This window comes from Panicum virgatum, chromosome 7N (assembly GCF_016808335.1).
Source record: "Panicum virgatum strain AP13 chromosome 7N, P.virgatum_v5, whole genome shotgun sequence".
Classification (NCBI taxonomy): Eukaryota; Viridiplantae; Streptophyta; class Magnoliopsida; order Poales; family Poaceae; genus Panicum; species Panicum virgatum.
The window spans coordinates 15,947,416-15,962,407 of record NC_053151.1 but is presented as its reverse complement, the minus strand read 5'-3'; the positions used below and the strand labels follow the sequence as shown (position 1 = coordinate 15,962,407).

At 49.4% G+C, this 14,992-nt stretch overlaps 1 protein-coding gene across 1 annotated transcript; it reads right to left on the bottom strand.

Annotated features, from left to right (window-relative positions):
• Window positions 1-9,863: 9,863 nt before the first annotated feature.
• On the bottom strand, window positions 9,864-12,786 carry LOC120683716 (probable inorganic phosphate transporter 1-4). Its single transcript, XM_039965807.1, has one exon. The coding sequence runs from the start codon at window positions 11,581-11,583 to the stop codon at window positions 9,979-9,981; it is 1,605 nt and encodes a 534-aa protein (XP_039821741.1). The 5' UTR covers window positions 11,584-12,786; the 3' UTR covers window positions 9,864-9,978.
• Window positions 12,787-14,992: the final 2,206 nt, after the last annotated feature.

The window sequence follows — 14,992 nt, the reverse complement described above, 5'->3', positions numbered from 1 at the left end:
AAATCGAGAACTACCGAGACGTGAAGACAAGGCGCCACATCGAGCCCACCGATATGACACCTAGTTAGCACCTAAACCTGAAATAGGGTAAACAACAAACCCTGAGCAACTAATACTCAGCAAGACTTACCCGACCAGTGGGTATAACTTAGCCCATATACCTAGACATGCAAGGCCTTTGGCTGGTGGTTATTTTGCAGAAAACAGCGACTAAAGTGAGTCTTTAATTTCCATATTTTAGCTCCAGATTCTATACAAATTAACTCAAATCCAATATTTGCATAAACAAACTATAGCAAACATGGTGGTGCAATCAAGAATAATTCAATATGTTCAACATTATATATATATATATATATATATATATATATATATATATATATATATATATAAAACTCACATTCTAACATTTTGCTACGATGCAGCAAAGAGATCAAAGCCCTCATAACCGTGTGACACGGCGAATCGATTCGATTTAACCTTCCATGGTGGACCTAACCAACATGGCACGTATAAGCCCCGTCGAACCACACGTACTAACCTTTCCACTCCCCGCCTTGAACTACAGGACCGCCCTACCATCATATGGTCAGCCGAGCTCAACGTGAGACCACCAAAAGTAATATATGCATCCCCGTTTCTCCGCGACTACTCGACCACCCCAGGAGGTGAGATGGAGTCCTGTACTTTCGAAGCAAGGCAGTACTCGGCTTACCGGTTTTTACTACCTCCTACTCCCGGCATGCGGTTAGTACAATTTAATCCCCGATCAGCACTGCCGACAACGACCGGTCCTTAATCGACACCGACGGGACTAAGACACCTAGGAACCCTGTCTTGCTGCCATTCCTATGTATCCTCATCATTTCCCGTCTGGTTTCAATTCTCCATTTATTCCATATCAAATTCGACATCTCATATACTGTAATATAATTATATCTCATATCTCGCGAGTAACCGGAAATTACTCGACTTCTAAACATCCTATATCTCGCGAGTGCAAGAGATCACTCGTCTTCTACCGGAAAACCATTAAGCATAGCACTTCTATCGTCCTATACATAGTAGTATAACTCAGGGAATCCTAGGGATCATGCAACTAGGGTTCCAAATAATTCATAAACCTAATGCACAATTAATAGTTACGTATATAGTTGTCATAATTTTAAATAATCGGATGTGCACCGGGGCTTGCCTGGGGTAACACTAAGTCAGTGTTAATGCTATTAAGGTCTTGGGCCCTTCCAACCTTGGGCCGGGTCTTTGGTTGCTTCAGCGGGTCCTTCCATCTTCTGGCGATATCCGTCGAACACGGTCTTGTGGGTCGACTCCAACACCGCGTGCTTCACGTCCACACGTATACCTCTAGCGCACCTAAATGAGGTGCAATAATGCATATGCATGAATATATATTAAATGCCAATTAATGCACATGCATATGACACAAATTAGTGCAGCTAAAATTTCCTACTTACAAAAGAACCATACACAAAAATGAACTAGTTGGCGGACTGTCCGCTATGCAGCAACGGACTGTCCTCAACTCAAACTTGCCGACCTACCAGACCTACCCACGTCTCTGGATAAACTTACAACTATACGGCGGACGGTCCGCGATCCAGTAGTGGACTGTCCGCAGTACACCTCTGCCAACTCGCCAGAACCTACAACGTCTCTGGATGAATTTCTAGACTGACTGGCGGACTGTCCGCGCCTCAGTAGCGGACTGTCCGCAACACACCTACGCCAATCCACCAGAGACAACGACGTCTCTGGATGAATTTCTAATCCTAACGGCGGACCGTCCCGCCCCAGACCGTCCGCAGTTCACTCTGCCCAACCACTAGAGACGACAAAGTCTCTAGACAAAATCCTAGACTTTACGGCGGACTGTCCACTCTCCAAAAGCGGACCGTCCGCAGTTCAACCCTGTGGAACCCACCAGAGACAACATCCTCTCTAGACAACTTCTAACTTGACCTGCGGATTGTCCGGCCCTCCTAGGCGGACCGTCCGCGATTCACTTTTGCAGACCACTCGACAGGCAGCAGTAAGCACGGCGGCGGCGGCGACGGCGGTTCACCAGCGCCGGCGGCGCACAACGGGAGGGGGAAAGAGGCCAGGAGGCCCAAGTGACTCACCACGATTCCATTCCCGCGATCGGTTCGAGCGGAGGATGACCGGAGAAGCGGATCAACGGTGGAGCAAAGCTTCAAGCGGCTCCAATGGTGACCGGCGGTGGCGGGGGCGATTCCGGCCGGGACAAGCTGGGCTGGGGGTTGGGGAAGGTGGAGCAGGTGCTGGGGAAGGTGCTCGCGCGAGGAATCGATGTATGGTGGCCGGAGGAGGGAGATCGATGGAAGGAGGCGACGGCGGAGCAAGCAGACGAGCTCCGCTCGTCTCTGGTCGAGGTGGGAATGAGGAAGGAGGAGATGACGACTGGGCCCACATCCAGCTAAATATCTGGGTGTTACTCTGGTGGACCGTCCGCCGATCCCTAGCGGATCGTCCGCGGGTTTTCCTGGGTGTTGCAATCCTACCCCCTTAAAGAAATCTCGTCCCGAGATTTAAAGGAAAGGAAAAGGGCGGCGAACGGACTTCTAGGAAGTATACATGACAACTGGGAGTTGGCCTAAACATCTTACACACTTACTCAAGCTCCGTACTAAACAACCAAATGAGGTCAGGGAAACATTAAGAAAAAGGAGAACTCAGAGAAATTTCTGACTTGTGCTGGAAATGAGATTTAGTACTTAAACATTGTAAATTTCAAGGACCTTCTAGAAGCCGTAAAGAATGGACACCTAGACAAGTTTGTACTCCCGAACATTCTTGCTCAATTTTTATTTCTTGAATAAGTTGCATGATGCAAGACGCCTATGGTGCTATGCAAGTTAGCAGGCTATGAACCCTAATAATTCAAACATAAAACAAGTCATCCACGTTGTTACTCCCCCAAGAGCCTACCCCTTTAAGGAGCAAGAGGAGAGGGAAATAATCCCAAAGCTTGTACAAAAAGAATTGGTGATGTAGTTTCGTCCACACGCACTTAAGCATCAGCGCGCGCCCAGTAGCACAAGCACGTGGCTGCCGCACACGTGAGGCCCTAGGTCCCGTCGCGGCACTACAGGTTGTGGGACAAATCTCTATCACATAAGAATCAATAATAGCAACTCGACTAACACAATGGACAAAAGAGATTACAGAAGTCGAAAACCGCTAGTAAATATACTCAAAAGCACGAATACCCACAGTCAGCTAAACTACCACCAACGTTTCCCATGACCATGCAGTAACCTTGCAAATGCAACGCGATATGATGCAACAGTGTGGTTGCCATGACTAATCGAGCGACGAAGCAAACTAACACAGTTCGGATATTGAACTCAAGGTGATTAAAATAGGAGAACTAGATCAGGATTTGAAAAAGAAAAGCTGATTGGTCAACGGACCACGGAAATGGGTCGTGAGCTAAATAGAACGTGAAAGAACTCCAGAATAGCTCCATAACAGTTTAAGCCGATTTTTCTTTAGAGGACAGGTTTTTGAGAATACAGGATCGACAGAAGAACGATTTTACTATAAACAAAAACCGTCTCCGTTTTTCCGCTCGGTAACATATCCTGAAACTTACCGTTTGTGATAGCAAGGAGATCAGTAGCAGAGGATTATATAGCTAAACAGAAAAGGAGATACTGATCACGATCCTATTCACACAGGACGGCTATAATATACATGATGATATTTATTATTATTATTTGTTATTATTTTTTTTAAAACTGATTTATATTTATTTGAGCAAGAATGCATGCAAATCTATTTTAGGCATAGGAATCAAGGCAATTAGAAATAAACAAATATCAATGCCAGAAGAATACTAGGATGTTTCTAGTCATTAAGAATGACCAGGATTGATTATCTTCCAGCAATTGAAGGAGACAAACTAAGGTTGTCCGATGCTAGAAAAGATCAACATTTGGACCAAACAGAAAGGTTAATGAGCCACTCATCGGTTAACTGTAGTTGTTTATGGAACAAAAATTATATCGAGATAATCAACCAAAATCTTCCCATAAAGATAATGTCTTTATTTCGACTCCCAAGGATAATAAGATCAATCAGAAGGTTTTATCCTCGAAAACGGGAAACACTAATAATTACTATATTCGTACTTCACACTTCAACTCTTTAAATAAATAGATACTTTTTATTCAAATACTACGCACTGAGTTTCAGATTTTTGCAACCAGTTATGGTTCGAAATTACTGAAATGAGAGGTGCATGGTGTGACAGAATTTATACAAACTTTACTAACCAACACCCGAAGCAAAATAATATGATCAACATTATAAAACGCTAATAAATATTCAAAGCAAAAACCGTACATATGATATGATGCATGCATGACTTACACGTACTGACCAAAGAAAATTTTTGCCAATCAAACTATGGCAATATACGAGACAATTTGGTGGCATTCGTAAGTACCCTCCCTATATATACTAGCCATAGGCTACTAATTCTTCCCTACGCAAGCGGGGTCAGCATACTTGTAGAAAAATTATTATATATATATATATATATATATATATATATATATATATAGACACACACACAACACTAATATCTGGCTAGGAGTAAGTTAATATTCTATTTAAAGCCACCTGATATAACCTACACTAAGTAGGGCTTACGATCTAATCTCTCCTAATCCCTTAATCGTAAAGAAATGTAGAAAATTCATTTTTAGTCCTGAAAACACCAAAATAATATTGCTGGTACCCCTGGTGTATTTCAGCTCTGATACTAACTGTGACAGACCCGCCAAGTTAAAATGCTTAATTAAGCATAACCGCCATCATTTGGCGCATCAGCTTAATTAAGTGTAACTTGACAGGCTGTTTCCAACCCATAGGCCGATCGAAACACACCAGAAATCTCGCATGAAGGCGAGCGCAGAAGATACCAGCACGATATAAACTTACAAAAATAGTAAACTACGCTAAGACTTTTACAAAACAGCTTTAAATTTGAAATTTACAAACGAAAAGATAGCAGCGGAAAAGAATCTAACTTATAGAGCATTTTTACAAGAGAATAAATAAAACAAACTAAATAAATCGAGAACTACCGAGACGTGAAGACAAGGTGCCACATCGAGCCCACCGGTATGACACCTAGTTAGCTCCTAAACCTGAAATAGGGCAAACAACAAACCCTAAACAACTAATACTCAACAAGACTTACCCGACTAGTGGGTATAACTTAGCCCATATACCTAGACATGCAAGACCTTTGGCTGGTGGTTATTTTGCAGAAAACAACGACTAAATCGACACAGACGGGACTAAGACACCCAGGAACCCTGTCCTGCTGCCATTCCTATGTATCCTCATCATTTCCCGTCTGGTTTCAATTCTCCATTTATTCCATATCAAATTTGACATCTCATATACTGTAATATAATTATATCTCATATCTCGCGAGTAACCGGAAATTACTCGACTTCTAAACATCCTATATCTCACGAGTGCAAGAGATCACTCGTCTTCTACCGGAAAACCATTAAGCATAGCACTTCTATCATCCTATACATACTAGTATAACTCAGGGAATCCTAGGGATCATGCAACTAGGGTTCCAAACAATTCCTAAACCTAATGCACAATTAATAGTTACGTATATAGGTGTCATAATTTTAAATAATCAGATGTGCACCGGGGCTTGCCTGGGGTAACACTAAGTCAGTGTTAATGCTATTAAGGTCTTGGGCCCTTCCGACATTGGGCCGGGTCTTTGGTTGCTTCAGCGGGTCCTTCCACCTTCTGGCGATATCCGTCGAACACCGTCTTGTGGGTCGACTCCAACACCGCGTGCTTCACATCCACACGTGTACCTCTAGCACACCTAAATGAGGTGCAATAATGCATATGCACGAATATATATGAAATGCCAATTAATGCACATGCATATGACACAAATTAGTAGAGCTAAAATTTCCTACTTACAAAAGAACCATACACAAAAATGAACTAGTTGGCGGACTGTCCGCTATGCAGCGGCGGACTGTCCGCTATGCAGCAGCGGACTGTCCTCAACTCAAACTTGCCGACCTACCAGACCTACCCACGTCTCTGGATAAACTTACAACTATACGGCGGACGGTCCGCGATCCAGTAGCGGACTGTCCGCAGTACACCTCTGCCAACTCGCCAGAACCTACAACGTCTCTGGATGAATTTCTAGACTGACTGGCGGACTGTCCGCGCCTCAGTAGCGGACTGTCCGCAACACACCTTTGCCAATCCACCAGAGACAACGACGTCTCTGGACGAATTTCTAATCCTAACGGTGGACCGTCCCGCCCCGGACCGTCCGCAGTTCACTCTGCACAACCACTAGAGACGACAAAGTCTCTGGACAAAATCCTAGACTCTACGGCGGACTGTCCACTCTCCAAAAGAGGACCGTCTGCAGTTCAACCCTGCGGAACCCACTAGAGACAACATCCTCTCTGGACAACTTCTAACTTGACATGCGGACTGTCCGGCCCTTCTAGGCGGACCGTCCGCGATTCACTTTTGCAGACCACCCGACAAGCGGCAGTAGGCACGGCGGCGGCGGCGGCGGTGGTTCACCAGCGCCGGCGGCGCACAACGGGAGGGGGAAAGAGGCCAGGAGGCCCAAGTGACTCACCACGATTCCATTCTCGCGGTCAGTATGAGCGGAGCATGACCGAAGAAGCGGATCGACGGTGGAGCAAAGCTTCAAGCGGCTCCAATGGTGACCGGCGGTGGCGGGGGCGATTCCGGCCGGGAGAAGCTGGGCTGGGGGTTGGGGAAGGTGGAGGAGGTGCTGGGGAAGGTGCTCTCGCGAGGAATCGAAGTATGGTGGCCGGAGGAGGGAGATCGACGGAAGGAGGCGACGGCGGCGCGAGCAGACGAGCTCCGCTCGTCTCTGGTCGAGGTGGGAATGAGGAAGGAGGAGATGACGACCGGGCCCACATCCAGCTAAATATCTCGGCGTTACTCTGGCAGACCGTCCGCCGATCCCTAGCGGACCGTCCGCGGTTTTTCCTGGGTGTTACATTTACCGTCATTGGACGACATCGTTGCCTCTGTTCTTCGTCTTCTTCGCCGGCAGCGCGCCCGTCACCTTTGACACCTTCTTCGCTGGCAACTTCGGCCGGCCGTACGCCGTCACCATGGCCATGAGGCACGATGTGCCCTCACTGGAGGCCGTGGCTACCTCGCCATGAGCATCAGCGGCCCTCGCGGTGGACGCAGCGGCCACCCTAGAGGTCGCGGCAGTGGTGGTGAAGGACACCCGGTCACCTTCCGCGCTGACACCCTGAAGGAGATCCATAGGCCTCCCATGCTTCCGGGCAGTTGCATGGCGCCGAGGCGAATCTTGATCCATTCGCTGCGCCATTGCCTGGCCTATGGGTGGACGGCGTTGGTGCAGCTCGGAGAATTGACGAGGGCACCAAGTGAAGTGACCTCGTACTTCCCGCGCCATGGATGGACGCCCTTCGCCATCGCCGATGAATTGGGTCCTTCCTCTGCATCACCGGTCGCTCCTACACCACCATCGCCAACGCTGGCCGGCCCTGAGCGCCGGGGCACCATAGCCGCATGAACAGGGTGGCCGCCCTACTATAACAGCAACGGGGGCTCCGGCAGTGCGGCCATCTTCGATTCCGCTCTTGCCCGTCCTCTACCGCCACCCGTTGCCCCGGGTCCCGCACATCGAAACACGAACTCAACACCGGGCTATTTGCCTTAGTTTTCCTCCAGCTCAACCACGAACTCAACACCGGGCTCGTGTTCAATGAGCTTAGTGAGGTCAACGGACTCGCGCTCCAGTGTTTCGATCACTATAATGCATGAATGAATGCATGTATTAGAATGATGCCTTGTTTGTGCATGAATGATATGACATGAAGTATGAATGGTACCACATGATGATACATGATATAAACACAAACAACACGAATTAAGCATTCCTACTCAATCAAGCATGAGAAGCTAAAACAAGAATTAACCCAAAGAAATTTACACAGCAAGAATAAATCATGAAATAAATATAACACACAGAGGACGTCATAACAAACTCATGAGAGTTGATTTTGCATAAAAATTATTTTTTTAGAATTACTTATGAATAATGGGAGTTTCACCTAGTCTAAACAAGTTAAATCAGAGAAGGCATGCAATTGAATTCTAATAACTTCCATAAAATTATCACAGGAAGTAGACAGATACAAAAAGCTAAAAAAAACATGTTTTGACATTTTACCAATTTTCAGCAAGGAGTTATGAATTAAGGAGTTTTGAATTAAACAAGCTTGCTGTCAGAGAATAAGAAATCACACTAAAACCATATCAAACAGCAGAGATTCATGAAAACAACCTACACCACAAGAACGTACATTTCATGATGAGTCTAAAAAATTTTAGTCTGGCATTTTTAGATCAGCAGATTATTTAACAAATATTTAACTCACTTTTAAAACAATAGATCATAAATAAATCTACAGAATAGTAACAATGCAGAACCACATTTTTAAAGTATAGATCTAGATCACAGAAGTCCATCAAAACATATTTCACATTTTTTCCAAGACTTGTACAAATTTCTATGCATTTTACAAGTTCACAGCACAACACAACTCCTAAGAAAAAGCTAGATCCACCCAGATCGACTGCACCGCACCGCACCGACAACTGGACCCCATGGAGCCAATGGACCAAGGCCGAGTCAAGGCCGAGCGCTGGCCTTGACCCGCGCCAGATCATGGCCAGCACGCGCGCGACATGCACGCGACCCAATGTCGTGTCCACGGCGCGACGGCTGACGACGGGAACGTAGCTGCGGAGGAGAGCAAAGGCCGGGCGGGCGCAAGCAGGACGTGGTTTGAGGTGAGGCAAGGCTCACCGCAGCTCAGACGGGCGGAGAGAGGCGAGGAGGTGGCGGCGCAACGGAGGGAGGCGATGCTGGGTGGAGGTGCTCGGCGGGGAGGCCCTGCGGGAGGGGAAGAAGTCCGGTGAGGGCGCAAATCGGCCGAGGAAGAGGAGAGGTGCAGCCGCGAGCAATCGTGGAGGGGCTCACCGAAGAATGAGACTCGACAACAGCCGGCGGCGGGGAAGAGGTTGGGTGGTGGCAATGGTGGAGATAGGGAGTAGGGTTCCTAGCTAGAGAAAGGGGAGCGGGCTTTTAAAGGAGGGGGAGATAGGCGAGTGGCCGGCGGGGTGCCTTGGCTGCCCTGCTGCCCAATGGGCAGGCGAGTAGGCGCAGAGAAGCATGGGAAAGGGGGTTGACACGTGGGCCCAGGGTGAAGGGAAAGAAAAATGATGGTTCAACTTCAAAATTTGAAAGCAAGGTGTTCCGGGGCTCCAAAAATTGCACAAAAATACATTTTGGAAAGCTTAAGTCATGAAGAACACACTGCAAGCTGAAGATCACGAAAATCAGTTTTGTTTTAGTCGCAGTTTGAATTTGAAAACAGCAGAATTTAAATTTGCATTAATTTTTAAACCTAGCAAATGAACTCCAAAAATCTTGCACAAGTACTCTAAATTCTCAATTTGAAACCTAGTATTTTAGAAGCATTTCACTCAGCACAGTTGTATAGAGAAAATCAAACATATTTCGCAGGCATCACACAATAAAGAGAACATATCTGGTGGAAACTATAGCCTTCGTGAAAATCTGTGCAAACCACGGCAAAAAAGGCATCTAAATTCTCCAAAAAATCATGTATGTATATGATATGATAATACACAATTTTGTAAAATATCTTGTCCAAACTCGATTTCGTTTGTAAGATATAAAAATAATAAATTTCTAATAAATTATCTGGACAGCTTTCTGGCTTAAACTTGACCGTACACACAGCGATATTATTCATAAAATAATATAATGCGTTTGGTCGAATTTGCCAACACAGACGATTGCCAGGTTTATTTTATTCCATATCAAGCCGGCGCAGCCCTGTACTCGGCCGTGGCAGACGTTTCCGCCTCGTCATCCTCGTTCTCGCCGGAGAGCTCTTCCAGCGACTTCCCCTTCGACTCCGGCACAAGGAACGTGAAAAAGAACCCGACGACATTGCACCCGGCAAGGACAAACAGCGAGTTGCGGACTCCGATGCCCGGCGGGTACCCGGCGTCCGTCTTCTTTGGGTCCGTGCTCTGAGCGGCGTACAGGAACCCGAACGACCCGATGATGGCGCCCGCCTTACCAGCAGCGGCCGAAATGCCATGGCACGTCGACCGCAGCCGTGCCGGGAAGATCTCTGCCGGCACGATGAATGTGGTGGAGTTGGGCCCGAAGTTGGCGAAGAAGAAGGTGAAGCCGTACATGACAATGAAGCCGATGTGGTGCCCGGGCGTCGTCCAGTGGTGGTACGGGATGGCGAGGCCGAGCATGAACGCCGTCATGAAGAAGAAGCCGCCGAGCTGGATGACGAAGCGGCCGATGATGTCGATGAAGAAGACGGTGAACCAGTAGCCTGGGATGGTGCCGCACAGGGCGACGAGCGTCTGCGCGCGGGAGATCCTGAACATCTCCTCGAGGGCGTTCATGGTCTCCGCCTTGGGAAGCCAGTTCACGGCCGTGTAGATGTCCTTCTGGAACAGGTTCTGCGAGTAGAAGGCGATGTCCAGCAGGAACCAGCACACCGTCGTGCCGAGCAAGTGGAGGCCGTGGCGCTTGGCGAACTGCCGGGAGAAGAGCCCGAACTGCTCGTGCCGCGCGGCCAGCTCCTCCGTCTGCTCCGGCTCCTCGACGATCTCGACGTTGAGCACCTGCGTCATGTCCGACGCCGCCTGCTTGGCATTCTTGGCGACCAGCGCGGTGTAGCGCGCCGTCTCGGGCATCTTCATGCGCCAGTAGTAGGTGAGCAGCGCCGGGATGGCGCCGAACATGAGAACGATGCGCCACGCGTAGTCGGCCTGCGGAACAGTGGAGCCGGCAGGGTCGTCCTTGTAGGCCGGCGCGTCGAACCGAGCCTTGAACGCCGCCGAGATGATGATGGCGACGATGCCGCCGGTGAGGTTTCCGAATCCCTGCATGGCGAAGACCGCCGCGATGAACGCGCCGCGCGTCCGCTTGTTGGCATACTCGGACATGATGGTCGCGGACAGCGGGTAGTCGCCGCCGATGCCGAAGCCGAGCCAGAAGCGGAAGAAGCAGAGCGTGGCCATGACGCCCGTGGGCCTGGACCCGAACGATAGTCCAGAGGCGATGCAGCAGATGACCATGAGCATCAGCGTCATTCCGTACACCTTCTTGCGCCCCATCTTGTCGCCGAGCCAGCCGAAGAAGAGCTGCCCCGCCAGCGTCCCGCAGAAGGCGACGCCGTTGACGGCCGCCGACACGTTGGGCGGCAGGGTGCCGGGGGTCCTGGAGCTGGGGTCGAAGTAGTAGATGCGGCCGAGCAGCTTGGTGACGAGGGAGATGGAGAAGAGGTCGTAGGCGTCGGTGAAGAAGCCCATGCCGGCGATCACAATAGTCGTGAAGTGGTACCATTGCGTCTTGGCGGCATCGAGCGCATTCAGAACCTTAAGCTCGCGAGCCATGACGGTCAATCAGCTTCTGCACACTATAAGTATTAGGTGCTGTGAATCAGAGAATTGTACTGTGTTGTTGCTTCAATGAAACAAATCTGACACTAGAAATACTCAATCAATCGGAACTAAAATTTACAATGCGTAAACTCCAAGAGGTTGTTAAACTGCCGGATTACTCCAGGGGATGGAAGAGGTCAAGGAGAACCTGTGCTCCAATCCTTCTTCCTAACAAATCCCAAAGCAGTGGTCATTACTCATTATAGTCAAAGACCTGAGGCGTGTACTCCAGATGATACTTAACTTAAGCCCCAACAGTACAGACCGGATAGTAGAGGCTTCCGCGTCCTTATCCTCTCGTCAACAGTACAGACCAGGCGAAAGGGCGGCCGAAAGCGAATCAGCCGGAGATTCCGCCGGCGCCCTTCCTCTCCGGTGGCCGGGATGCCGTCGGAGAGGGAGGGGGCCGGGGGAATCGACGGGCGGCCTGTATAGGGTAGCTAGTTTTTTAGCTTCTCCTAGGTTTAGCTCGCCGTCATCATTGATGGTGGAGCAGGTGATGCCGGGAGCAGCGGTTGTGCAGCAGCTCTGGCGGCAAATAAGTTGTGTTGCCGGCCTCGACAATGATCCTCAAGTCCTCGCCGGCGACGATTTTGTCTCCTCTCCGGCGTCGGTGCCAGATGGGGCCTTTTGTCTCCTCGGCGTCGGATCCGGCGACGGCTCGGGTAGCTTCGGCTTCAACGGTTGCGCGGCGAGGTGCTCCGCCGGCGGACGAAGCAGGAGCTTCTTCGACCGAGCTGGTGATGTCAGAGTGAGTTCTTTTCCCCTTTTTCTCGGCGAAAGGGTGGGAACCTAGGACATCCCTGTGGGTGCGTGGTTTGTCTGGGCCGCTGAGTCATTTAGCAACGGCAGACTCTTCTTTCGGTCGTCGGTCATCCGGCCGGCGATGGCAGACCTCTTGTTCCTCTCCTATCATGTCAGGGTGACGGCCGATAGGCGTTCAGCAGAATCGATGTGCTTGGTGGAGTACCGGGCGTTGGCTCTTGCGGCTTTACCAAGATTCGGAGTCCCTTGGCGTCATGGGAGGTGGATTTGGAAGCTGTAGGGGGAGACGATGGCGAACGAGACGCCGGAGAAGTCGAGGAAGATGAACAGTAGCTTTAGGGCTTCTTTATAATTTTCCTTTTCTCTGGGGTTTTGTTTGTAAAAAGTGGGGTGTACTGTACTCTTATTTAATATATATACCTCCCTTTCGCAAAAAAAAAATGCTACTTAACTTGTTCATGCTACGGAATATTCTTTTCTGTGTCAAATTGTGCTTCTTGGATCTGGAGTTTTCTCTCTCTTGGTCTCTGAAGAAGATGCAGCATTTTGTCTTAAATCAGTTAACTGGTCAGACACTCAGACTAGACTTATTAGCAGATTGCCATCATTGTTCTGTCAAACAATGTACACGTGGCGAGGCAACTGCGGGAGAGCGATTAACGGGTCCCTCGTGAAACCCAGGCAAAGTGCATCTGCCAACAAAAGATTCGCACCAAAGTGCACAAGCACAACATGCAGAGAGCGAGTCCAAACCTGACATAATCACATAGCCATCTGGACAGTGACCGATCCAACCTCGAGTGCTACTGCTTTTTAATATTGGCTTGATTGCCCATCAATGTTGTCTTTTTAAAGCACACCTTCAATATTGTTTAAGGGCACTCCCAATGGTACATTTATAGTGGTTTCTATGTGTATTAATTAGGCTGCCACATAAATATTTTGCTGATGTGGCAGTAGATTAATTGAAGAGAAAGAGTAGAATATGAAGAAACCAAGAGAAACGAAATGGACCCTCGCATCGAGGCGCTAAGAAACCGGCAAAATCCCGTTGAGGAGACCCAGATTGTTTCTTTCCCTCCCTGCCTCCCACCCCGGATCTGTTACGCCTCCCCTACCTCCCGCCCACCATCGAGCACGGGCCGCACCGCCGCCTCGCATGCGCGCCCGCCTGTAGGCAGTCGGCCTCCTGGCAGGCGGGAGGTAAAAGAGGCCTCCGGCGGCCTCCTCTTTTACCTTCCGCCCGCCATTGACCACGAACCACACCACCGCCTCGCGTGTGCGCCCGCCCGTCGGCTGTCGGCCTCCTGCCCTCCTCTGCTACCTCTCACCCGTCGGCCACACCGCTGCCTCGCGTGCACAACCGCCAAAGCTCACTGGGGATCTGCCTCACAAGCTCAGAGAAGCAACGGCCAGGGGCGCCACAAGCGCGGCCACCAAGGCTCGCCGGTCCGCGGGCGGGGGCACGTGCACGGCGCCAGGGCCCGCGGCTGGGGCGGGCCGGGGGCTGTCCGCTTATGGGTGGAGAACAGCCGTGGCCGGGGCCATGTCGTGCGCCATGTCTGCGGGCGGAGTAGAGCTCGCGGCCGGGGGCGGGGCATGGGCGCATGGCTTGCGGCCAGGGAGCACAGAGCAGCAGCGCCTGGGCATGGTGCGCGCAGCTGGAGGCGAGCTCATGGCCGGGGACTGAGAGGGCTCGCCGGTCCGCCTCGCCGCCTTCCCGCGTGACCCGCCTCCCTCCCATCTCGTCCCGTCTCCCCATCACACCTCGGCCTCGAAGATGCCGGCCGTCCCCGCTGGAACGTCCTCCGCGTCCACACTTTGTTGTTTGTGCACATACAATCCAAAAACGAGAGAGAAGAAGACGGTGTTTGATTGGTAACCTTCTACATAGACATTGGGATAAAATTGGGCACTGGGAAGGATAGTTTCTTGCTACAATATCCTATGTTGTAGAAACTGCTGATAGTTTCTTGCGTTGAGACCAGGGACTGCCCTAAGTTAGACCATGTGGTGTTTGATCTTTTTTCTTTTGACGCCTTAAAAGTTAAAGAGTTAAAACTAAGCACCCATATGTCTTATGGTTAGTTCAGCGCAGCATCAGAGCTAGACTGAACTGACGATTAGACCTTTAGAGAAAAGCACCTTCTCATGACATCTTGCAAACTCCTATCGGATCAATCAAATGCCACGCCCGAAAATGAAGATTGGATTAAAATGACAAACAGTCTAAACGGGTGTATGGAAATAAGTGGGTTGGCAACAATCTGTAATTTAGTACCCTAATCAGATAAGCAAAAAGAATAACCAAACAGCTGATGCACTAGTAAAAGGGTTGACAAACAGTGAACAAGTATAACGAAACAACTCTTCTTTATGAAAATGGTGTGCCAATCTTCCAGATATGTTTTCTGTTCAGAAAAGCACCTTTGAAACAATTCTAACATGCAAAAATGAACATCACGGCTGAATTGACTTATCATCTGATGGGTGTACCATACGTACCAGTTCTCCTCCAAGAAGTGATTTTGTGGTATCCTTCAACTGATCAGGATTGAACTTTTGCAGTGGCGGCCGCTTACCTTGTCTGTTTAGC

What these genes read in the sequence shown, in the direction of transcription:
- LOC120683716 (XM_039965807.1), bottom strand. Translation starts at nt 11,583, where the DNA reads ATGGCTCGCGAGCTTAAGGTTCTGAATGCGCTCGATGCCGCCAAGACG.